Below are 24,163 nucleotides of genomic sequence, written 5' to 3'. Positions count from 1 at the left end.
GTGCCCTTTAGCCTTTTTTTCTCCACCCACTGTCTATTATCTGTAGATATGAGAGTGTGATGTATCTCAGCCCATACACACTGCTGTAAAGATAACACCTGTTGTCTCCAGGTCTGTTGCCTCAGCACATATTTTGTTAGGGGTCATAACTATGGCATTCATGTAAAACAAATATTCTGTGGAATGCCTGCAATAATTGTACTTTGACTGCACAGGTTCACAGGATTGCTTTTTAAAGTTGCCTGTTAAAGTAAACCAACTCTCATACAAGTCATGTTAAAGTGGATCAAAGCTCACAAACGGATCGAAGACCAAAAGAGCTCTTTACTTCCCAGTAACTCCAAGCAGCGTATAAGTAATAAAGTAAGTAATAAACCACTGTGTGTGTTTCTGTTATAGTAAAATCCTGAGTTATTGTCACCACCCTGAGGCTGATTACCAGCACCCAAGTATTTCATTTTATAATCACTGCAATCTGCAACAATTGCAATGTTTTTCTTTATTAAACAATGACATTTTACTTTTTTTGCATTTACAGCTATATTTGATGTCAAACTTTCCTCCCCAGCCTCTCTTTTTTTTCTCTCACTCTTGAATGTAATACGACAAAAAAAAAAGCTTGTCATTTTAGTGTAAACTCCTCTGTCCTGAAGATATCTGAAAACTTAAAGTTACAGCTTTATCTCTGACTGTTACAAAGCACTGACACTGGAGACTCCTTCCATCCATGTTAAATGTGTCACATTTTTAATCTGTTTATGTGGAGCTACATAAGTCCCTGTGAAAGAGCTGTAACTATAGTAAGGATAATGTATTAGAATGAGTGCATTATTATAAACCTGTGTAGCCTGTAGCTTGCACACATACCTGTGCATAATGTTTACACTGGCAGTAAATTTGAAGTCTTTTGGGAAACTGAGCCAGAAACTGTGGTAGCTGGAGTCACATTTATGTCACTGGTCAGCCACGACCCAATACATGATCCTTGCTTACTACATTTTTCATGATTAACAGCCGACTGTGTTGCTTTGTGCTTGAGCCATTGCCTGTTCACTGCTTTTCATCTTCGACGGTTATTCTTTTGATAAAACAAGCTGCATTTCCATCCATCCGTCCATCCATCCTTCGGCGAGTCATGACAGAAGACCTCCCCACTGTTTTTTTTTAAATTCACTCTAAGATTAAAATTCTTACTGTCTACATTATACACTCCAGTTCAGCAGTTCAGCAGGAAGCCTGAATGCTCCTGAAGCTGGTCTGCCAACATCCAAAAACACAAGAAAAGGATTCAAAGCATGCAAACGTTTAACAGTAGCTTTAATGTATGAACGGACACTGGAACAATGGAAGGATGTAAAAGCTCTGGATAATTTTTTTGAATATTTCAAATATATAGAAATGCGAAAATGAAAAATATATTTGACATTAGTAGTTTAAAATGTGTAATGAATAAATAAAAAATGTAAGGAGTTAATATATGTGTATAGGAGTAAGAATACAAATATCAATGTTCAAGTATACACAGTATGGTAAAGTACAAATTCTCCTAAAATACATATATTACATATAATACAAATATATATAAGGATTTCCCAGTGTTAAGTAACAGTACTGGCAAAGTTGTAGCTTATGTATAAACTGGTGAAACTCTGATTGGTGTATTGCAAAAGTTAAACCAGTAGATGGCAGTAGATCTGAGCTGACTTTCTCCAAACATGATGAGGAGGCAGTGCTCAGCTTCTCCCAATCACCCAATCAGCAAATAAATTCTGCATCAACAAACACATTCTGCATCACAAAAATTATTGCACATTATGCATTTGCATGTTTTAATTGTCCTATACAGACACACTGCTCATATAATATTACATTCTGTTTTCTGTCGTTAAAAATTACTGAAAATTACTGAAAAACAGATAGAAAGAAATATGTAATGGTTTGTATTACAAAAAGGACTGTTTTTGTTCAGTTTAGTGACTTTTGCAGGGTTTTTTTTTCTTGTATCTATAGGTTTAATAACTTTAGCATGCTTACAAACCAGATGAGAACATTGTGGAAGAAATCTCTTTACCTGAAATAAAAATAGTCACTCTAATGACTGCTGTAGAAAAGGACATGAGTTTTAGCACACACAGATGTTGTTTAAGAGGTTTGATATGTTCTTACAGTAATGCAGTCTCATTTTCATATGTGTTTATGTGTGAAAATGGCAGATGTAATCAGAAGGATTCCTCTCTCCTGCATGTGCGTTGATGTACAAAAGTTTTTTTTGTTGTTGTTTGTGAACATGTATCAATATTTAACCTGGAATGAGATTTTCTGGTGTTTGTTGTAGGCACCAGTGTACAGGAAGTGATGTCACTTCCTTGCCTCAGTCTTGTGCTGCAGCTCGATGTCGAGCTGAAACCTGCATACTTCATGTGTGTGTGTTTGTACTCTAAGACTCGATCCTCCCCTCAAGGCAGAATTCTGTAAAACAGTGAACAAGCACATTATCATACAATTATCAGAATCTGCTCATAAGTAAACTCAGAGTACATGAACTTTTCTGACACAATCACTTGCCATATTTTAGGTTAACCTGCCATACAGACCATTCTCAGTGCAGTAGTGATAGAGGCATGGTATCCTGTGTGATGGGTTTTTAAGCACTCTGTACACACACACTGTACTTTTCAAGGTGCTTTCACATATACAGTGTTTAGTCCGTTTGAACGGAACCCTGGAGTGTTCGCATCATTTGTGTGGTTCTTTAAGCAGGTTAGAACACAGCAATCGCACTCGGGTTCAGACCAAAATAACCAGTAAAGTGGTCTCGGTCCACTTCCAAATGAACACTAGCACTTTTCAACTGCAGTGAGAAAGCGATTCAACTCAGAATCGACCCAATGGCAGCAAGTGAAACCACGTCAAACCAAATGGCAAACAAAGCAAAAGTATCAATTTTGCTCAGATTTGGGGTCAACACATGGACTAATAGACGTGAAAGTCCCCTAAGACACGCCTACCTTGTTAGTCCACCTTAGTACAGTCAAAAACTAAAGCTCATCTGCAATAATTTGTGTAACATGTTGGGCTGCTGCACTCTGGATCAGTTATAACCTAGTTGCACATGCAGGAAGAACAGCCAGGAGCAAGTTACAGTCGTTATTTACGGAGCATGTATCTGAAAGCAAGCATCTCTATGAAAAAAATGCTTGAATCATCCTGATGTACTGTATAGATAAAACCATTATAAGATTATAAGAAGGAGTTCAGAAGCCATGTGTATATATAGTATTGCATAACCAAATGAGCAGGTCTCACAATGTGTCAGACTATAATTTATGTTTTGGCTGTAAATATTCTCAAAAACAGCATGGAATCCCATTTTAGTCCAATATTAAATACGTACATATGACCCTATTAATTGATGAATAATATCGTCCCTTTAAACTGCATGGAAAAGGTGTTTTTTTTGTTTATTTGTTTGTTTTTTGTTCTGAGGACTAGTATTATGTTCTTGTGGGTATGTTATATGTAATATGTAATAAAGGATTAATAAAATAACAGGAAGTGCTATTTTTTAAGCTGCTGAATGATGAGTCTGGAAGCCGTATTGTTAAATTAAACCAGATATCCAGCAGTTATACCAGCAATCTACATGTTATAGTTCATACACACATAGAAATATCCACAATATCTAGAAACAAAGAGTCAGCCAGTAATTCACTACAGAATGATCAAGGGATTTTTTTAAACTCTTACTGAGCTTAAGGTGTGAATTTAAAATCCAGCACCACCAAGCTGCCACTGTTGGGCCCTTGAGCAAGACCCGTAACCCTTAACTGCTCAGTTAGTGTATGTACTGTATATATCCTGTCTCAGAGTCAGTGTGTGTGTGTGTGTGTGTGTGTGTGTGTGTGTGTGTGTGTGTGTGTAAAGATACAGTAAATAAGTTACATACTACGCTTTTTCCAGTTTACGGTTTCCACCTGTTCAGAGCACAGATTCACTCCTGAGCTTCCTGGTTCATTGCCATCCAGGTACAGCTCTTTCAGGTGTGATAAATGGTTTGATCTCAGAGCAGAATCCAGAGCAAGAAATCCTTCCTCTGTGATACCGCATGACACCATACTGCAGACAGAAGAAGAAACATTTTTCACACTTATAGCATAGAAAAAGGGTTCATGAGAATAAGACCACACGTCAGAGGAGATAACAGAGATGATGGATGTGTTATAAGCGAGCCTAACATGCATCCTAACTTCTATCTCAAACCAGGAGAGAAGGTCTTCAGGTCCCCTTCTTAAGCAAGATTAATAAAACACACACACAGATGTGATCTTAAGTAATGATCTTACCCCAGTGTCTCCAGTTTACAGTCTGGAGTTTCCAGTCCAGCACAAAACAGCTTCACTCCTGAATCCTTCACCTTATTGTGACTCAGGTCCAGCACTTTGAGACCAGATGAGCAGAGAACTGAGGACAGAACTCTACAGCTTTCCTCTGTCAGTTTACACCTGTTCAGCCTTGGAGAGAAATAACGATGAATCAGAATACTTCCAAGTCTTTTTCCTTTTTTTTCTTGGGACATAAATTTAGCAACAACCACAAACTTCTACAACTATGTCTCCTCTGCTGAACGTAATTACTGGAGGGACAGCTACTGTCTGCTGTGGTTTTGCCTTTGACCAAACTTCAGCCATTAGCTTGTTTTCTTTGAACACGTATTTAAATGAAAATTAAATTGCACTAAACAATGCAATGTTTAGTATCTGTAGGAAATGTTATTCTCGAGAACATCCTCACATTTACACAGAGTTTTTTACTGTTTCATTGATGTTCATTGCAATTCAACAAAACAACTGATGCCATATTTGTCGAATCTCATCATTTTTTCATCCAGCTTTTTAAATACATGATAGAAAACTGTCAATGAATACATGGTCTATATGAATGAACAATGTTTTTTTTACATTACCTTAAATGTAAAACATTAAATCTATTTGCTAGTCTTACTTAGTATACTGTATACAATAGCCTTTTTTTTACTCAGACCTACATTTTAAATCAAATTCATATGAACTTGAATTATTTGCCATCATACTATACTTATATAAATAATAAAGAAAGTTATATATGTGTGCAGTAGAGAAAGATATGTGAAAGTTATGATCTCACCCAAGTTTCTCTAGTTTACAGTGTGGACTCTTCAGGCCAGTAGAGAGCAGCATCACTCCTGAATCCTTCAGTTTATTGTGACTCAGGTCCAGTTTTTTCAGACTGGAAAAGTTTGAGCTGAGAACGGAGGACAGAACTCTACAGCTTTCTTCTGTAAGATTACAACCCCACAGCCTTGGAGAGAAATGACACTATATCAGCACTGTGTATGTAGTTATTGTTTCTCTCACTCTTGAAGAAAAATTAGTTATGAGGTATATATGAAGCTGATTTCAGATAACAGTGTCCATCTTTATACCGTTCAGAGAGCAATGAAAACACAAGTCGAGGTTGTGGATGATGGACAGTAAACACACATCGTAGACTGACATTTAGTATTGTCTGTGCTAACTTTACTCAGTTAAAGTCTGTCTTTATTGTAGTTGATGCTTATTGTTAATATGAAGTGAACTATTCTTATTATTACAAGGAGCTTTTCACTAAAGGATATTGGATTATAAGCTACAAACACATTTTGGCCTTTATTCAGTGTGGAGAAAGTGGAGTATTGCTCCTTTTAAATGGTGCCATTACTTTTGTCCCATTTGTTATGATTCCTTTCTTTCATTGTATCATCAGTATGAAATTGAAAGTGCATTTAAAGTGCAGTAACTCGTGGTTATTATATGATTGTAGAATATGAATGTATTTTCTGAACTAAGTGCATTTTTGTGAATGCTCCTGAGAAACGTTCAGATCCAGGTTGTTAATGAAGCACAATGTGAGCATAGTCGTGTTGTATTGAGCATGTTTTTCCTTACATAGGTATAATTTGAAGAAATAAAGATGAGAGAAAAGTCTTACCGGAGTACCTCCAGTTTACATTTTTCATTATTCAGTCCCGCACAGAGCAGCTTGACTCCTGAATCCTTCACTTTATTGTCCCTCAGGTCCAGCAGTTTAAGGTTGGAGGAGTTTGAGCTGAGAACGGTACAGCTTTCCTCTGTGAGATTACAGCGACATAACCTAGGAGATATAAACACTACACATATCAGAATGATGACAGCTGAAGTTTTAATCCATGTTTTTTTTCTAATGGCAGTAATTTTGTCAGCAAACTATGCTGCAAACTCAAACTCTGCTCCTTTAGCTCTCTGTTTGTGCAGTTTGTAGTGCTCTCAGGGATGCTCAGCCCTCTGTGCTGCCATGTGCTTGCAGTCGCTTTGCGTGGTGCTTGTGCCCAGAAGTGTGTCAGTAGTGGAAAGTCAGTTGTTCTTTGTGACTCTTAGTCAGCATAGTGAAGTGTGCTTTCCTAGGTTTGATTCACTATTTGTTATTTAATTCTTTATTCCATGGTTCTGTAACCATTTTATCCTGGTCAAATTCTCTGTGGAAGTTTATATTAAGCAGAACAAAGTCTATATTTATGTAGACCCGCATAAACCCACTGCTCAACAAGACATTACTCACAACAAATTGGGAACAACAGCCTGCTTGGCAGAAGTGTGCTCTGTGGGCAGAAGTGTAGTTGTGTTCTATTTTTTCTTGTTAATTTTTCTCTAAAATACTTTCAACATTCAACAACACTTCACCAAGACTACTTTGTTGACAGCTGTGAATACCTGCTGGCATGTTCTTATATCTGCTGGTTTTTTACAGAAATCAGTCAGATTTTACTTATATGGTCTGAATCCTGTATCCTGAGAAGCTTCTATGTCATAGAGCAACAAGGGGTCAGGCAACGGTTTACCCCAAGGATCTGTGCTCGGTCATCTCACTGTATATGACCTTGCTGGAAGCAGTCATCCACTCTCATTGATTCTCTAATCACTGCTGTGCTAATACCAGGTTTTAATCCAGTGTTTCCAAGTTTATGTGCAGCTCTTATAACATTTGTTTGCATTTCAAGGTCTCTTACGTTGACAATCGCTGCTGCTTTCATGTGATTCACTTGCTCACTCATTGCATCTTGGCTCATAAGCCACATTACCATCCTTTCGATTCCAGAGCATGGTCACCATGTAGTGCGATTTTCACCTTTGTGTGTGGTGGGGAAGCTCAAGTGGGATCCAACATGCCATGTTGTGTCATTGTAGTATCAATTACACATTTATTTTCAAACATGCAGGCTTCAAGGTTCGATGATTTGATCCTCAAAAAATAAACATGCAAGTCTACCTGCTGGTCATCATGCCATCCTTGCATCTAATTGCCTCTTTTTTATATCAAGAGATCTTCTATACAAATACACCTGAAAACTGTAGCACCTGTATCATAGCACCTGAAAATGTATATTTAGAAGGTGCCAAGTATATGGTCATGAAATGTGTAATTTCATGAAATTTACACCCACAGAACTGTCACTTACTCAGTGTTTTTTGTTTTTCGCACCATTCTGTGTAAAGTCTAGAGACTTGTCCGTGAAAATCCCTGCAGGAGATCAGCAGTTTCTGAAAAACTCACACCAGCCCATCTGACACCAACAACCATGTCACGGTTAAAGTCACAGAGATCACACTTTTTCTTCATTCTGATATTTGATGTGAACATTATCTGAAGCTCTTGACCTGCATCTGCATGAGTTTATGCGTTGTGCTGCTGCCACATGATTGGCTGATTAGATAACTGTATAAATGAGCAGGTGTACAGGTGTTCCTAATAAAGTGGATGGTGAGTGTAGCTCAATAAATATGTACTGCATCAGTAAGCATCAGAATCCCAGGAAACAATGGATCTTTGAGCACAAATTCTTACATTGTATAAGGAATGTGTGTGTGTGTGTGTGTTGTATGTTGGATGTTAAAACCTATAACAAAATTCATGGTATGTACAATGAATGGATTTGTGATCAAGGTATATAAATAAAATATTTACATTAATCATTTTCATGGTTTTTTTCTTGGAAGCAAAATTACATTTATACCCATGTTGCCTGATCTTAAGATTACATTTCACACACCACCACCACCACCACACTGTGTGTGCATGCCTGTTTGCAACCTGGTATGTGTGTGTGCGTGCACGAGTGCATGAGTGCATGAGTGTGTGTTTGTGTGTGCACGTGACTAACTTCTGCTCTTGAAAAAAACAGGTAAGGAAACGCCTCCAAACACTTTCAGCAGCACCATTTTGTGAAAAGAGAAACATAAAGCAGTTCAGAAGAAAGCGCAGTGAGTATCTAAATCTGGAGCTTTAAGAGCAGATTAGTCTGTTTTCTTTATGATAATGATAATGGGATACTTTTCCTATAAGTCATCTAAGTGATGATACAAAGATTTTAAGCACTAATTTTAACTATATTTTTTTTTTCTGCATGTTTGCAAGGAGGAGACGTTCTCCAAAATGAGTTGTGCTGAGAAGCAGGACACTAAACCAGACTCGAGGTGACATAACATTAAAAAAAAAGAAAAATTAGCTTTACCAACTGTAAAAATCTGCAAGGTCAAATGAAAACCTTCATTTTTATTTTATTCTGTATGGTTTCTTGCAAAAAGCTGAAACAAAAGTAATTTTTCTACATAATCTTCATTTCATTTAATGCAAGTGTTCTAGTGATTGTATGTGCAGCCATTGACATGAAGGTTTTCTCAATTTGACTCACCCTCGTAAAAGTAGTGACTAAAGTAAGTTAGACGTCTTTGACTCAAGAGTTTTGATATAAACTTTTGCTTAATAATTATTTGACCAATGTTAACAAAATCTTTTGGAAAGCAATAACAAAATAGGCATGTATTAGAGCATATGCAGGACTGGTTTTTTTTCTTTTGTAACCCAATACCTTGTAACCAATACCCAATACCACTTGCTCCTGCAAAAAATCAAAATGTAAACTAAATTAATTTTTTTTTCTGCCAATAATGTACTTTGACATCTCTCTCTCTCTTTCTCTCTCTCTCTCTCTCTCTCACTCTCACTCTCTCTTAGCCAGTTTAATAAACACAGCAGTAAAAAAAAAAACATCTGCCTAAAGATGTCTAAAACCTCTCGAAAGTGCGACTCCCACAATTTGATGAAGTTTTTGAATAGTTAGATGTCGTAAGAAAATAAAGGAGTCTAATCAGTTCAGTTTGTAATCAGATAGCGGCTGTGAAAATGTCTGCAATCCTCACAGTCACATCATCATCAAAGCAGAGAAGAGCGCTTACACACTCTGTACAAAGTTTAAACGTGTTTAAATGACCTAATAAAAAGACATTAACTACAAGAAATCTAACTGATGGGATAGAAGTGACTTCGTCTGATTCAGGCTAAGAGATCAGACTGATTATTTCTCCACTGATATTAGCATGAACAGAGATCAGTGGAGTGAACACACGATGATTAGACTGAGGTTAGATGTCTGATGATGCTGAGAATTCATTTCTCGTTGAAAACATGTAATTCCTTACAGTTTGGCAGTAACATGTTTTTCCATCAGTAAATTAAGTTAGAGATTTAGCATCAGTTAGCATCTTTTAGTGGAACTGGATTGCAATCTTTAAATATGATTTTCTCCCTTTTCACTTTTGGGGGCAACCGGATTTTAAAATGTTTTAACGTTACTTCTGGTTGAGGTACGTGCCAAAGAAAACCATATTTCAGTCCGTAAAAGTCTGTCGTTTTCACAAATGTTGTATGATCTGCTTGTAATATTATCTAACAAACTTTTTTTCTTAAAATACACACAGATGAGTAAACCACTTTGACCCTGACTATAGAATAAAGCCCAGCGAGCATACTGTATGGAGTTAAAATACGGAGCGAGCACACTTCCACAGTCTGCGCCGTCATGGGGTTATCAATACGGTGTCCAAACCGGGAAACAATAATCTACACCGGTATGCATAGAATAGATAACTAACAGTGTAGACACTACGTAAAAATTGTATACACACGTTTGTTTGTCTCTATGTGAATAAATATGTTATAACAGCTTGAAACTCACACTAGTAGTGGAAGCTACTGCTGAGTACCCGGGGAAAATGATTGACTGAAATATAATGAGCTCCGTTCAGCCATTTTAGCTGAAAATAGAGCTCCAAAGTGACTAAAATGTCGATTTCTATGGCCTCTTTCTCTGGCACTGTAGATCAGTGTAGCTGGTTAGTGTAAATGTGTTTGGATAAAACCATTTTTATTCATTAGACACTTTTACTGATCTGAACTAAGAAGAGTTTAGAAAGGAAATCACTGAGAGAAAAGGTAGAAGGATGACGTATTAGGAAAAATGCATAACTCACGCAAGCTTTGATTTTAGTCTGATTCAGGCTGAGATCAGACACACCTGAACCCAGCTGTATCTCTGTGAAAGGTGACGAGTCAATGGACCAGTCACATGACGTCAGAGATGGAGCCTGTGCCAGTGAAATCAGATAAGGAGGATGTAGCGATTGTGGCTCTAAGGAAAATACATAAGGAAAAAATACATGTTATATACATTGTTATATGCAATGTGGTATAATACATGACTTAAATTTGATTTGCAAACACAGGAACTATGATTCAGAATTTATTATTCTAATAGCCTGATTTCAGCCAAGGGAAAAGAACTCCAAATTATAACCCCATTCATACGGTGCTTGCTTATGCTGTGCATTGGTTCATTATGGTCAGGAAGTCACACATTCACCATTTACCTATTTGGCAGAGAAAAAAAAACCCACAGCTTCCTCTGATGCAAAAACGCTGACAGCTCTGAAGCAGTATAATGGTGATTTTCTTTCTTTCTTTCTTTGACTTAGACTTTCTTTGTTCTACCTTTATATTTTGAACTTGCCTTTAATTATAGCTTTTTAAGTTATATTCATGCTGTGTGCTCCTGTGGGATAATCATCTGTGAAAAATAAAATCTCTGGGGGGTTTTTCTACCAGGGACCAGCCAGGAATTTTATCAGTTTTTTTTTATATTGCACGAAACAAGCCTCAGCAGGTTGCTCACTTTCCTTATGCACTCCGAATACACTCTCTTTTTAATTCTGTGACTTGATGAATCATAACCGTAGGACACTGATCCTAAACATATAAACAAAGCAAAAGTACACGTGCATGACTAAAAAAAAAGTTCCAGTTTTGGGCTAGCCAAGATAAAACCAGAACTCAACCCCAGACCCTATGAGACTCGGGTATAAGCGACGGCTCTCGGGTATGTTTTAAGGCTGATTGGGCAAAAATTCCTCCAAATCAGTGTGATATGAGAGACTCATAAACTTTCACAGAAAGGAGTATTACAAATTATTGTGGATAAATGTGGCTCTACAAGCTATTAAGTAATTGCGTGTTCTTATTGTTGCCGACATTTTCGGCACACTGGCTGAATTTTATGTGAATAAATAAACGTGACAGAATCTTATGTAATAGCCACTGTTAGATTTACTTTACTTGAAAGACCTTTTAACTTATTTTTCAGGATCTGGCTGTTATGTTTTGACAATGATTTTCTGTAAAAGTAACAGAATTTCTGAATTCGAATCATTGTAGACTGTTTTTTTTTTTAATAATAGATAAATTGTGATGGATTTTAGCCCAGGACTTAGATGAGCAATTCAGCTCACAACAGTTTGAGTTATAGGGCTGAACTGAATGCATAAGCTAAACATAGTCGAGTCACACAGTTGAACCTGGACTATTTTAGCTTCTGGAAGAAAGAAAACCTCACTGAGAGAGGTGTAAGGGTGGTGTAAAGACGCATAACAAAAGTTTTGTTATAGTCTGATACAGGCTAAGAGATCAGACTCACCTGGGCCCAGCTTTGTCTCTATGGAAAGTGACAAATCAATGACACAGCAAATTTACTTCAGAGAAGAGGCCTGTTCTGGTGAAATCAGGAAAGAAGGATGTAGAAAAATATGATAGAGAAACTTGAACAGAGAAGCAAAATTAGCCAGGGATTTAGATAAATACTGTGGATATTTTAATCCAGTCACTTCTTTACCTTTGTTCATTTGAGTTCATTTCATAGTGCAAAAAACACACATGGCATTATGATTGTTGTTAATATGAGTGTAACCCAATGCCTGTTTCTGTATTTCTTTACAGTTCAGTTTTTACTGTATCTGTTTTCATAATTGGATTTAAGCCGGAATTGAGCGTTTATTTGTTTGGGGATTTTTGCTTGGTTTTTTTTCACTACGCCCTGGACAATTTCTGAATTTTACCTCGGCTCTAACGTGCCAGAATAAGTGGCTGTGGGGATTTGTGTTCATTCAGCTACAAGAGCATTAGTGAGGTCAGGCGCTGATGTTGGGATGTCGAGGAGGTCTGGGGTTCAGTCGGTGTTCCAGTTCATCCCAAAGGTGTTCAGTGGGGTTGAGGTCAGGGCTCTGTGCAGGACACTCGAGTTCTTCCGCTCCAACCTTCACACACCATGTCTTCATGGAGCTCGCTTTGTGCACAGGGGCATTGTCATGCTGGAACAGGTTTGAGTCTCTTAGTTCCAGTGAAGGGAAACTGTAAAGCTACAGCACACAGAGACGTTCTGTACAATTTGTGTGCTTCAGACTTTGTGGTAAGAACCACATGTGGGTGTGATGGTCAGGGGTGCACATACTTTTGGCCACATAGTTGTTGTTTTTTTTAATTAGCAATTTGTACATATTTAAGTTTGAGTAAACACACCTTTCTCTGCTTTTATCTCTTTCATCCTCTGATTTTTTATTCTTATTTTATTTCTATTTTTCAGTCTCGTTTTTGTGTTATTAGTAAATTTTCCTTTCTCTCTTTCATCCATTTTTCTTTCTTTCCTGTCTTCCATTCTGTCTTTTGTCCTCCCAACCTTTCACTCTTTTTTTTTTCTCTTTTAACTTTTCTCACATTCTATGTCCATGCCTTTCTACCTTCTCTTCTTCCTGTTTTCATTCTTCTTTATCTCCCTCCTATTCTTATTTCATTACTTCCTCCATCACTTTCAGCTCCTTACAGGCAGTGTGAGTTACAAATTTAGTTGGTGCAAGTGGCACAATTATAAATATTTAAGTGTTTTAAATTACACTTGGTGTTTTGATTGTTTTCACAGGCCAAAAAAGAGATCCAACAAAAATAAGCTAGAACGCATATTCAAGGTTTGTTTATTTCCGTCCTTGTTATTGATGACTAAACCACTTCAGCACTTATACTTTAGTTTTTGTTCTTCAGGTCATGAAATTTATCATTACCTACAGGATCAGTACAGTACACATTTCTGTCTGTCTGTCTGTCTGTCTGTATGTCTTGGTGTCTCTCTCTCTGTTTCTCTATCTTGGGGTTGTGATCCCATGTGGTGTTGTAGGAGATTTTTTTCTCCAACTATTATTAACATTCAGATAAACTTGACTAATGGAATATTCATTACTAATAAAAGTACCAACATTTCATTAACCAAAACCACCTAAGTGTTCCTCTTAAGCCCATTTTAAGCCAGAACAGTTACAGGTTAATAGTTCTGGAGGTTTCAGTGGTAATATGTGTTTATAATAATCTAATGGGCAGTAAAGATTTTTGCAGATTTTATTTACTAACCAGTGCAAGAAAGCACAGAACAAATTTTCCACATTGTCATAATTATGTAAATATCAAAGATTGTAATGTTATAAAATGATCAAATAATGCAGAAAGTACAACCAGTGAAACAATGATTTTAATGCTGTCAGATAAAAATGATAGCAAATGGTTGGTTTTCCTTTTAAACTCAGTGCTCCACAAAGAGGATCAAATAGTAATCCACTGACGAATCTCAAACAAACAAACACTGTGTTTAAAATAAACGCACTTACAGAGTGGTGCAGCTTTAATTTATAATAACTAATTTTATTTTCTAGTAGTGTCAATATGAATCTGAATTGCAGTTTTGTCTGTGGGAAATTTAGTGACTCTGGATTCTGTCCCATACGTACCATCACCTATTAATGTAGCATTGTGGTGTTTTTTATTTGTGATAAATGTCTTGATTACTGCTCATTCGTGAGCAGGAGGTGGAACACAAAGTGATTACTTTGGTAAAGAATGAGCTAAAGAGGCAGAGGAACCTATGGAGTTCAGATTACCCAGCATGCTCTGAGACGGAATTGGAGGATGATCCCATTGTCAGAGAGGCGTTACTGAAGATCACAACACGTGTCCTCAAGAAGATGAACCAGACAGATCTTGCTAAAACACTGCAGAAGGGTAAGAACTCAGAGGGTTATTCCATCACTTTATGTATAGAGACAGAATTTTGGTCCATAATTATCACACTTTTGTAAGGAACAACGAATAAAACAATCTGTGTTGTGCTGAAACAGTAAGTGACGAGGCGATGTGTTGAAGTGGAGTTACTGTTACCACCTCAACGTTGATTATTTTCCTATAACAGTGCATAGCCCTACTATACATGACTTATCTGGAAAGATTATGTTGTATTTTAATGTCTATTAAATTAGCAGTAGAAATAATTATGTAATATACAGTATACTGTATCCCACCTGAATTGGCATCTCAGTGAAGACTGGGCTATATACTGTGGGAAAAGAGGTTTTGCCATTTTTCTTCAGTTGTCAGGGATTGGAGTCAGAGGAAGATGCAAGTGCAGTATGAATGTGGTTTAATCAGTGCAACACAAAAGTAAACACTAAGAACATGAACTAGAAAAACAAGAACTAGGCAAACATGGAAACACAAGAACATGAAGTGAAAGAGAAAACCACAAGACAAAGAGTGCTACCAAAGACAGAGCTTAAATACCAGTGCTCATTAGACATTAAACTGACTCAGGGGTGCGTCATCTCGTGATGTGCAGGGGCTGATGGGTAATGTAGTCCTGACAGAACCCACCCCCTCTTTAAGGCGCCAATGCCTGACACGGGTACATTGGTCTCCAGGGGGTCGTGGGCCGCTGGGCAAAAGTGATGTCCCTACTGGTGCCAGCGAGGGGAACTACATTCACGGCGAGGCCAGAGGGGGACCGATGACGGCGAGGCCAGAGAGGGGACCGATAACGGCGAGGCCAGAGAGGGGACCGATGACGGCGAGGCCAGAGAGGGGAGCGATGACGGCGAGGCCAGAGAGGGGAGCGAAGTCCTCCGGCAAAGCAAAGAGGCAGAGCAAAGTACTCAGTCGAGCGTCCTCACCAGAGTCAGGAGTCAAAGCGGATTGGACACGAGGGACCTCATCTGCCTCGGATGTGGCTTGTGAGGCCTCCTCTGGCTTGGGCGTCGTGGGTTGGAGAGGCCACCCTGTCGGTCTCTGGCTCGAGCGCAGCTGGAAATTCTTTGGGGGAGCCCAGCCTTGAGCTGGTCCAGAAGGACATTGTCCGGGCAAGCTATCTGTGTTTCTGCTCGTTCTGCGTTGCACTGAAGCATGTCTTCTGCATCCACAGTTGGACTTGCATTCTGTCAGGGATTGGAGTCTGATATGGTTTAATCATTGCAACACAAACAAACACTAGGAAAATGAACTAGAAAAACAAGAACTAGGAAAACATGGAAACACAGGAACATGAAGTGAAAGTGACAACCACAAGACAAAGGGTGCTACCAAAGACAGAACTTAAATACCAGTGCTCATTAGACATTAAACTGACTCAGGTATGTGTCACCTCGTGATGTGCAGGGGCTGATGGGTAATGTAGTCCTGACTCAGTATAAAGACACTCCAGTAAGCACTTGCTGAATGTATAAATATGAGGTGTGTATATTAGCATGGGATTTTTAGTGTGAGAATCATGTGTACATCATGAAGGCATGGCCATCTCTGTGATTTAGACAGAGATAACTGATCCTGTGTGAATCAATTACAATTAACAGACATATGTCCAGAAACCTGATCCTGCAGAAAGAAGAAGGGATTTAATCTTTTTGCTTCCTTTTGGTTTTTGTTTTATATATAAGGGTGGTCCAAGAGACTTTTCTAGAGGCTTTTGTACAATCATTTGATAATACATTTTTCCTTATTATACTCTGTACACTGCAACACCCCTACGTGCCAGAGTGCCTACTTTAAACAGATAAAATGTAAAGTATAAGATTTATTGGGTGTATTCATTTCACTTTGGATGATATCATGATGTCACATGTTTGTTCAATATGAACTGTATAACTTTGTATTAAAAAAAATGGGGAAACAACAATACTAATTTAAAAAAGAAAACATAGTAAAATAAGCAAAGGAAAGGGAACAAAATGTGGCAAAAAGAAGGTAAAGGCCATCAAACAATTATCAAAAATCTTTTGTTTTTGTTCACTTTGCTGAATACAAGAAATGAATTAGGAATGTATTCAATAATACTAAAATGCAACTTTGTGAACTTTGTTCATAATGTAAAATATTTACTATCATATTCTTCTTTTTATTAGAACTGGTCTCTATATATCAAGAAAAGCATAAATTCAAAATGAGAGAAGAGTTTAAAAGAATTTGTGAAACCTGCCTGGAACCACAGCCTGGAGCCCCGGCACCTCTGAATGAGATCTACACAGAGCTCTACATCACAGAGGGTTGGAGTGGAGACGTCAATAAAGAACATGAGGTGAGACAGATTGAGACAGCGTCCAGGAGACCAGCAACACAGGAGACACCCATCAAATGTAATGACCTCTTTAAAGACAAGTCCATCAGACGTGTGCTGACTAAAGGAGTAGCTGGAATTGGAAAAACAGTCTCTGTGCAGAAGTTCATTCTGGACTGGGCTGAAGGAAAAGCAAATCAGGACGTCACCTTCATGTTTCCACTTCCATTGAGGGAGCTGAATCTGATGAAGCTGAAGACTCTCAGTTTGATGAATCTTCTCCATCACTTTTTCCCAGAAACAAATGAACTACAGTTAATAAACTGTGAGGCCTATAAAGTTCTGTTCATCTTTGATGGTCTGGATGAGTGTCGACTTCCTCTAAATTTCCAGAACAATGAGAGTTTGTGTGATGTGACAGAGTCAGCTTCAGTGGATGTTCTGCTGACAAACCTCTTTGACGGCAATCTGCTTCCCTCTGCTCTCCTCTGGATAACCTCTCGACCTGGAGCAGCCGATCAGATCCCTCCTGAGTATGTAGACCAGGTAACAGAGATACGGGGGTTCAATGATGCTCAGAAAGAGGAGTACTTCAGGAAGAGGATCAGTGATCAGAGTCTGGCCAATAAAATCATCACACACATGAAGTCTTCAAGAAGCCTCTACATCATGTGCCACATCCCAGTCTTCTGCTGGATCTCAGCCACTGTTCTAGAGAGAATGTTGGGTGAAGCAGAGAGTGGAGAGATCCCCAAGACTCTGACTCAAATGTTCACACACTTCCTGATCTTTCAGATCAAACACAAGGACCAAAAGTACCATCAGAAATGTGACCGTGATCCTCAGCAGACCAGAGAGAGTATCCTGGCACTGGGAAAACTGGCTTTCCAACAGCTGGAGAAAGGAAACCTGATCTTCTATGAGGAAGACCTGAGTGAGTGTGGCATTGATGTCAGAGAAGCGTCGGTGTATTCAGGAGTGTGTACCCAGATCTTCAGAGAGGAGTTTGGGCTTCACCTGGGGAAGGTGTTCAGCTTTATTCATCTCAGTGTTCAGGAGTATCTGGCTGCTTTATATGCATTTCTCCACTTCATCGACAAAAATCTAACAGAACAACAAACCACTGGTCTGTCCGATCTTTTCAACAAGTCCAACATGTCTGATTTTCTCAAGTTTGCAGTGGACAAGGCCTTAGAGAGTGAGAATGGACACCTGGACCTTTTCCTCCGCTTTCTTCTGGGTCTCTCACTGGAGTCTAATCAAACTCTCTTACGAAACCTACTGCCCCAGACAGGAAGCAGCTCTCACAGCAAAGAGGTAACAGTCAAGTACATCAAGGAGAAGATCCAGGAGAATCCCTCTATAGAAAAATCCATCAACCTGTTCCACTGTCTGAATGAACTGAATGATCAGTTTATAGTTCAGGAAGTCCAAACGTACCTGAAACCTGGAGGTTACAATTGTCTCCGTAACACCAATTTCTCTTCTATTCAGTGGCAAGCATTGGTGTTTGTGTTGCTGAATTCAACACAGGAGCATGAGGAGTTTGATTTGAGGACTTATGACCGATCAGAGGAATGTCTTGTAAGGCTTCTCCCAGTGGTCAAAGAATCCAGAAAAGCTATGTGAGTATTTTCATGTATGGATAGATTAGTTAAGTGTTTATTAACGTAATATAACGTAATATACAGTGAACATTGGGCTGAGATTGCACTGCACTTTCATTAACTGCTCTATTCATCAAGGTGCCTCTGATAGGCTAATTATTTCTGCCACTAGAAAAATATAGTTTAAATAAAGTAAGCAGGTAACAATACTTATAAACAGAAATAATTAATACAGGCACATCTTTTCATTCCATGAAAAAGAAGCCCACAGAGGCTGGGTAAGCAGATTCTCTAATAAAACCCTCTTTGAGTGCTTTCTTGTTTTTTAGCATCAGGTAAGTAGTGGATGCACCTAAGAAGTCTAATGTGCAATCACCTGGATGGTGAGGAGCAATTAACTGACCTTTCTAATGTCATCATAGCAGGGAATGAGCATTTTAAAAAATCTTGATTGATTAATTTTGAACAATCTTGATCTCCAGTTCAGTCTGGTCTATTACAGAACTGCGTTGTTGTTCCCAGACGAGCCCTAAATCTATTTTCATCTATTTTCATTTTCAGCAACAAAAATGGTAGTAAAAGCTGCATTTTATGACGTGCTTGTAGCACAGGGGATCTAACCCGTGACGGGGGAGACCCCAGGTGGTGATTCCCTGCCAGCTCAAGCTTAAGGTCTAGTCAAGGCTAGTACTGAACTTGACAATTGGTTTTGGGCAGACAAAGATCCTGTGGGGTCCACCTGAAGATAAAGAAGCTGAAGATAAAGAAGCTGAAGACAAAGAACCAAGATTATCAAACACAAGTATTGCATTTTTTGGGAGAGGGACTTACAAGCTGATAGGGAGATAGAGCTGAGAAAGCTGGAAGTAACTAACCAAAAGCCAGCACCTTGGTGCCAGAAGCCTACTACCATCAGTTCTCTCTGAAAGCTGCTTTTCTGATGTGCAGTTAAAAATATTGAGCACAGGTGACCACAGATAGAACTGTGTAATCACAGGCTTTGGTTATTTGTTCATTACTTTTATACTGCAGTTGTGCCGAGAGCCCTTCTGCGTAACAGGGAGTTCTCCTTATTATACAGTTGGCTGTGTCATGTGGCACACTAAATCACCCATGTGGTTTGTTGTTTGCATGTGTGCTTGTGTCCTTCAGGATAGACCCCTAGAGAGCTCAGGGTAGGCCTCAGCCCTTCTCCGTGTTTGATTCTTTGGGGTTGGTTTAGTTGTTTATTGATTCTTCTTGTTGTTGTTGTTTTTTTCATTTGTTTTCTTCAATCATTCTCCTTTCCCCTCCTCTTGGGTATCAATCCTGGTCAGTTGTCTGTTCTATGTCTGTATCCACTGAATTAACATTATATTTGTTTACTTTGCAAGGTACACTACTCTATACGTGAAGTATATGGGTGAAAGTCCCAGGGTGCCATAGTGTCCTTTTTATTGTAACCATAAATTTAAGGTTTACAAATACCACCATTACTGTACCACAATAAGTACAACTATAATGCAAAAAGTAATAGTATAGTAATTTCTTCTAAACAAGTGACATATTTTACTACAATGCTGAAAGGTCAAATACAAGAAGTTTTACAGATTAACATTTTAATCACGTAGACAAAATCCATATGGCACACATTCTCACAAGAAAAATAATACCGTGGCTTTCGGGATAGTCTGAACTACTGTCTAGTGGTCATGTGTGGCCTTTTCTACCTTACGTAAACATCTTACTATGTTTTTTAATACTTCCTGAAAGGTTTATAGATTTCATCAGTAGTGTTAACATGCAAAACATTGTCTTCACTTGTTTTGTGAAGTGCATGCTATAATTCTGTCAGCTAGCTAGAGGACAAATAACTGAACAGTAGGTAATGCTACCGTATCTGTCTGAAACCCACCATTTAAAATGATTTTTTTTCTTTGTGAATTGTTTAAGCTAGGCTTTTTATAAATGACCGTGTGTTTCTGCATGTGTTTGTGAGTGAGATGTGTTCTGATAGATCATCGTTTCTCTCGCAGGCTGTGTGGTTGTAATCTCACAGAGACAAGCTGCAGAGTTCTGTCCTCGGTTCTCCGCTCAAACTCCTCCAGGCTGACAGAACTGCACCTGAGTGAAAATAACCTGCGTGATGCAGGAGTGAAGCTGCTCTCAGATGGACTGAAGAGGCCAGAATGTAAACTGGAGATACTGTGGTGAGATTATTATATTGAGATTATTATTTTTATAAACCGTAATCAGGTCTATTGAATAATGAGTTTGGAGAAGATATGAAAAAAGACTACCTCAGAGATGTTCTGGCAAATCATTAGACACTTCACCAGGGGGAAATGAGATCATGCAGAAGCTATGCTAAGCACCTTCAGGGGAGTGGTGAGCTCTACTGGGGATGTTGTTAAGCAATGAAAGGAGCACTTAAGGATCTCTGGTGATTTGAAGTCCATCTTTAAAGTTGCTATGGTGGTTAGAAGTCTAGAAGCCATGACGCATGATGGAGAGGAGACTCCATCCAGCATCTGAAACTAGGATTCAGGAGGAACAATAAGGGAGGGTTCTACTCAGAGCAGTGGAAAAGTGAACAAGCTCTTTTCTCTTGCACAGCTTTGTAAGGGGTCATGGGAGTTTGCCAATCCAGTCTACATGTGTTTCAGGGACTTTGAGAAAGTGTACAATGGTGTGCATTTTAGATTTGTTGTTTTGAGATACTGCAGAGGTGCAGGGAATCTGGGTTGCTAGATCCAGTTTCTGTGTGACCACAATAAGCATTATGCCCACATTCATGCCACTAAATCAAAGTCATTGTTGGTTCTTCTTCAAGGGTGTGTCTTTTGTCTTCGCTGCTGTCTGTGCCTTGAGTTTCCTCCTTTTCCCTGCAGGCTGGTGCATTGTGGCATTTCAGATGATGGCTACGTCGCTCTGGCTTCAGCTCTGAGGTCAAACTCCAAGTCAAACCTGCGAGAATTACATCTGGACCGCAATGAACCTGGAGACAGAGGAGTGAAGATGCTGCTTGATCTCCTGAAAGATACAACTTGCAAATTGCAGAAACTACTGTGAGTTACTGTTTTACTGTATCTTCATACACACATACAAACCTACAGTTATCCTACACATATGTGGGAAAAAAACTCATTGTGTGACACTTACTGTCGTTAAACCACAACAATTTTTAGAATGGTGTTAATAAATAAATATTTATTATGATGCATACATCACTGTTAGGGGTAGAAAAATTAGTGACCCAGACACTCTTGATAAGATTACGTGTTTGTCCATTTGTTTTCTATGCATAATCTCACTATCACGACAGCACACACTACTTATTCTGAATCCCACCGCGGCTGCAACACACGTCAGTTTCTAGTAGATGGATTAATTAACTCGCACAGATAACGTACACTCTTTTCAGAATCAGGAACATGGTATGGAAAAATTGCCAAAACTGAGCAAAATAAGGTGTAGCGCAGAGCTATTATAATAACTCTCCTACTTACTACAACGTCACATCATGGTTAAACACTTCAAGAGAAAATAAAGATGGCAGCCAGAGTAGAATAATATCTTTAATGTGCGCTACATCACAGCTCAGACCCAACTGATGCCCAGTGACTTGTTGAGCTTTTGTCTAGACAACAAACACAATCTGCTTCATTAGAAACTTTCTTAGAAAACAGTTGATATGATTTGCTAGCACTCTTTTCTTTTCTTTTCTTTTCTTTTTTTTTGTAAAGGCAGCTTCAGTGCCAAAGTACCAATCTAGGTTGTATGTAACAGCTGAGATGCATTTCATTAAGCTGCAGTATCATCAGGCACCACATTAGCGCCTCTTACACACAGTGATTCATAAAAATATTGTTAAATGTGTTTAAAAAAAATCATGTGCAATAATTTCTCCAAAATGTAAATGTAAGGTGTTCCCCTGCTTCCATAATGATGGAATTTAAGATAAACTTACACTTTAAGTAAAAAAAGCTGCCTAATATCTTCATCTGTGGATGAGTTTTGAAAGATCTAGGCCTGTAATTTCAAGGTTGGTGGAATTTTTTGGCCCTCAAAATCCTCATCCTCACACACTGTTTGTGTGGTTGTACACAACGAGGGGAGGGCCTACAACTGTTATACAATTCTACCACAAGTGTGTGTAATGGTCTTTACACTTATTCTGCTTGTGGAGAGTATGTTGACTGTGATATCGACGTGTTTGATCTTTTTGTCCAATTTATCTGTTTTACAGCATTGAGACTGACCCCTACGAGCTGGATAAGGAGTCCCACTCCTCATATCTTCGCAACAAGCCCTCAAACTCCGACACGGATTTAGCTGATTTTGTCATATCACAAAAACGCGATGCAAAAAAACCATTTTGACAGCCGACACTTTGTATTATAAGATGTGTTGGGGACATACCAAATACTGAGAAATTCTGAAATTCAAGTAAATATTTCTACTTTTCACTGAAGTTATTGCTGATAATATCATTTGTAATGAAAAACTTTGTGTTAAATAAAAAAGAAGGTCAAACAGAAGCACTTTCAGGTGTGTTCAGACACACTGTATGTTGCACACCTTTAGTTTCCAACCCAGAAATTCACAGCCTTGTATCCACTCGTGTCTGAAAAGAGAACAAGTTACTGTACTTCCAAAGGGTTCAATTAAAAAGCGCGTAATAAAATGTGCGCATGCGCAACAGTGGTGCGCATGCGCAGTGTAAATCCGGCGGGGACGCGGATCGGGTATCCAAAGAAGAATCGGATCAGCTCACCAAGAAGAGTCGACTCTTTCTTTCGGCTCTCAAACGGCTCATTACATGGTTTTGTTTGTCATTTCAGGGTTTTGTTTGTCATTTCACACACACACACACACACACACACACACACACACATATATATATATATATATATATATATATATATATATATATATATATGTATATATATATATATATAGACTAAATGAACTTTATCAACAATCTTATCAACTACTGAATCATATTAACAGTTCAGATTTTGATATGATTCACTCTAGAGAATTATTAATACGTAATATTATTTATTATTATTATTATTATTATTATTATTATTATTATTATAAATGCAACATGTGGATTTACAGAGCAACACAATGAACAAGGATATCAGAAACCCAACATGGCTGACGGTGAAGGAAGTCTAAACTTTCTACTTACTGTAAAATCACACACATTGCAAAACTTTTAGTAACCTTACAAAAATTCCAAATTCATTTGATTGTGCATGCAGTTATGTCTTGATATGTTCTTTCATTTTATCCAGACCACTTTTTCTTTTTTCCTTTCTTTTTTAACTGAAGTACTATAATAAAGTTTAAGGTATGTAATAAATATAATAAAATCAATCCTAACAAAAGAGAAAAAAAACAGTTCAAGTCTCTTTATATGTAAACATTTCCAGTTCCAAAAATAAATTTATTTTCTAAATCCAGTTTCAATCTAATACAGTGCCATCTCTAATAATTTTAGAATAATTGATGCACAAAAGGGTTAATATTCATGACTGTGAATAAAGAATACTGATGAGTTTCGGCTCTTTGGATATATTTATTTTTAATTATTTTACAAGTTATTATTTAAAATATTATTCATCAAAAGTACTATGTGTTACTATTTATTAAATATATCATTTATTAATATTGTCATTACTATATACCATAATAATAATAATATTAATAAATCAACTTCAAATTCAAAATTCTAATTTTATTTGTCACATACATAACCATACAGAGTACGACTTGCAGTGAAATGCTTTTTACATCTGTTCCGACATAAAAGGAAAAAGACAGGAAAGTATTAAATATAAAGAAAAATATTAAATATAAAGAAAAATGTGAAAAAGGTGTAAAGTGGCAGCAGCAGTCTGACAGTACAGATGTAAAGTGCAGATTGTGCAGTTTGTGCAGTATATGCCGTTGTGCGATGTAAATAATGTAGGTTGGGTGTTTGAAGGAG

The 24,163-nt window shown here is 38.0% G+C and overlaps 2 protein-coding genes across 4 annotated transcripts; one reads left to right on the top strand and one right to left on the bottom strand.

The window, feature by feature from the left end:
- Positions 1 to 1,309: 1,309 nt before the first annotated feature.
- On the bottom strand, positions 1,310 to 6,220 carry LOC113545890 (ribonuclease inhibitor-like). The gene is made up of 5 exons (XM_053231971.1): positions 6,007 to 6,220; positions 5,164 to 5,337; positions 4,344 to 4,511; positions 3,947 to 4,116; positions 1,310 to 2,469 (listed from the first exon to the last, which is right to left on the bottom strand). Exons 2-5 carry the CDS (start codon positions 5,214 to 5,216, stop codon positions 2,438 to 2,440), a joined length of 423 nt encoding a protein of 140 aa, XP_053087946.1. The 5' UTR covers positions 5,217 to 5,337; positions 6,007 to 6,220; the 3' UTR covers positions 1,310 to 2,437.
- A 2,040-nt stretch (positions 6,221 to 8,260) lies between these two features.
- On the top strand, positions 8,261 to 22,703 carry LOC113545891 (NACHT, LRR and PYD domains-containing protein 3-like). Of its 3 annotated transcripts, XM_053231969.1 has the most exons (8): positions 8,261 to 8,312; positions 8,467 to 8,525; positions 13,133 to 13,178; positions 14,064 to 14,259; positions 16,425 to 18,201; positions 20,199 to 20,372; positions 21,054 to 21,230; positions 22,412 to 22,703. In XM_053231969.1, the coding sequence occupies exons 2-8, from the start codon at positions 8,485 to 8,487 to the stop codon at positions 22,542 to 22,544; spliced, it is 2,544 nt and encodes an 847-aa protein (XP_053087944.1). In that variant the 5' UTR covers positions 8,261 to 8,312; positions 8,467 to 8,484; the 3' UTR covers positions 22,545 to 22,703. The 3 variants fall into 3 exon arrangements, with proteins under 3 accessions (XP_053087944.1, XP_026801338.3, XP_053087945.1); XM_026945537.3 differs by lacking the exons at positions 8,261 to 8,312; positions 8,467 to 8,525 and having other exon boundaries at positions 11,966 to 13,178; XM_053231970.1 differs by lacking the exons at positions 8,261 to 8,312; positions 8,467 to 8,525; positions 13,133 to 13,178; positions 14,064 to 14,259 and adding an exon at positions 15,535 to 15,656.
- The last annotated feature ends 1,460 nt before the right edge of the window (positions 22,704 to 24,163 follow it).

Source organism: Pangasianodon hypophthalmus, chromosome 2 (genome assembly GCF_027358585.1).
Source record: "Pangasianodon hypophthalmus isolate fPanHyp1 chromosome 2, fPanHyp1.pri, whole genome shotgun sequence".
Classification (NCBI taxonomy): Eukaryota; Metazoa; Chordata; class Actinopteri; order Siluriformes; family Pangasiidae; genus Pangasianodon; species Pangasianodon hypophthalmus.
The sequence above is the reverse complement of the archived record's forward strand: the minus strand, read 5'-3'. Positions and strand labels throughout refer to the sequence as shown.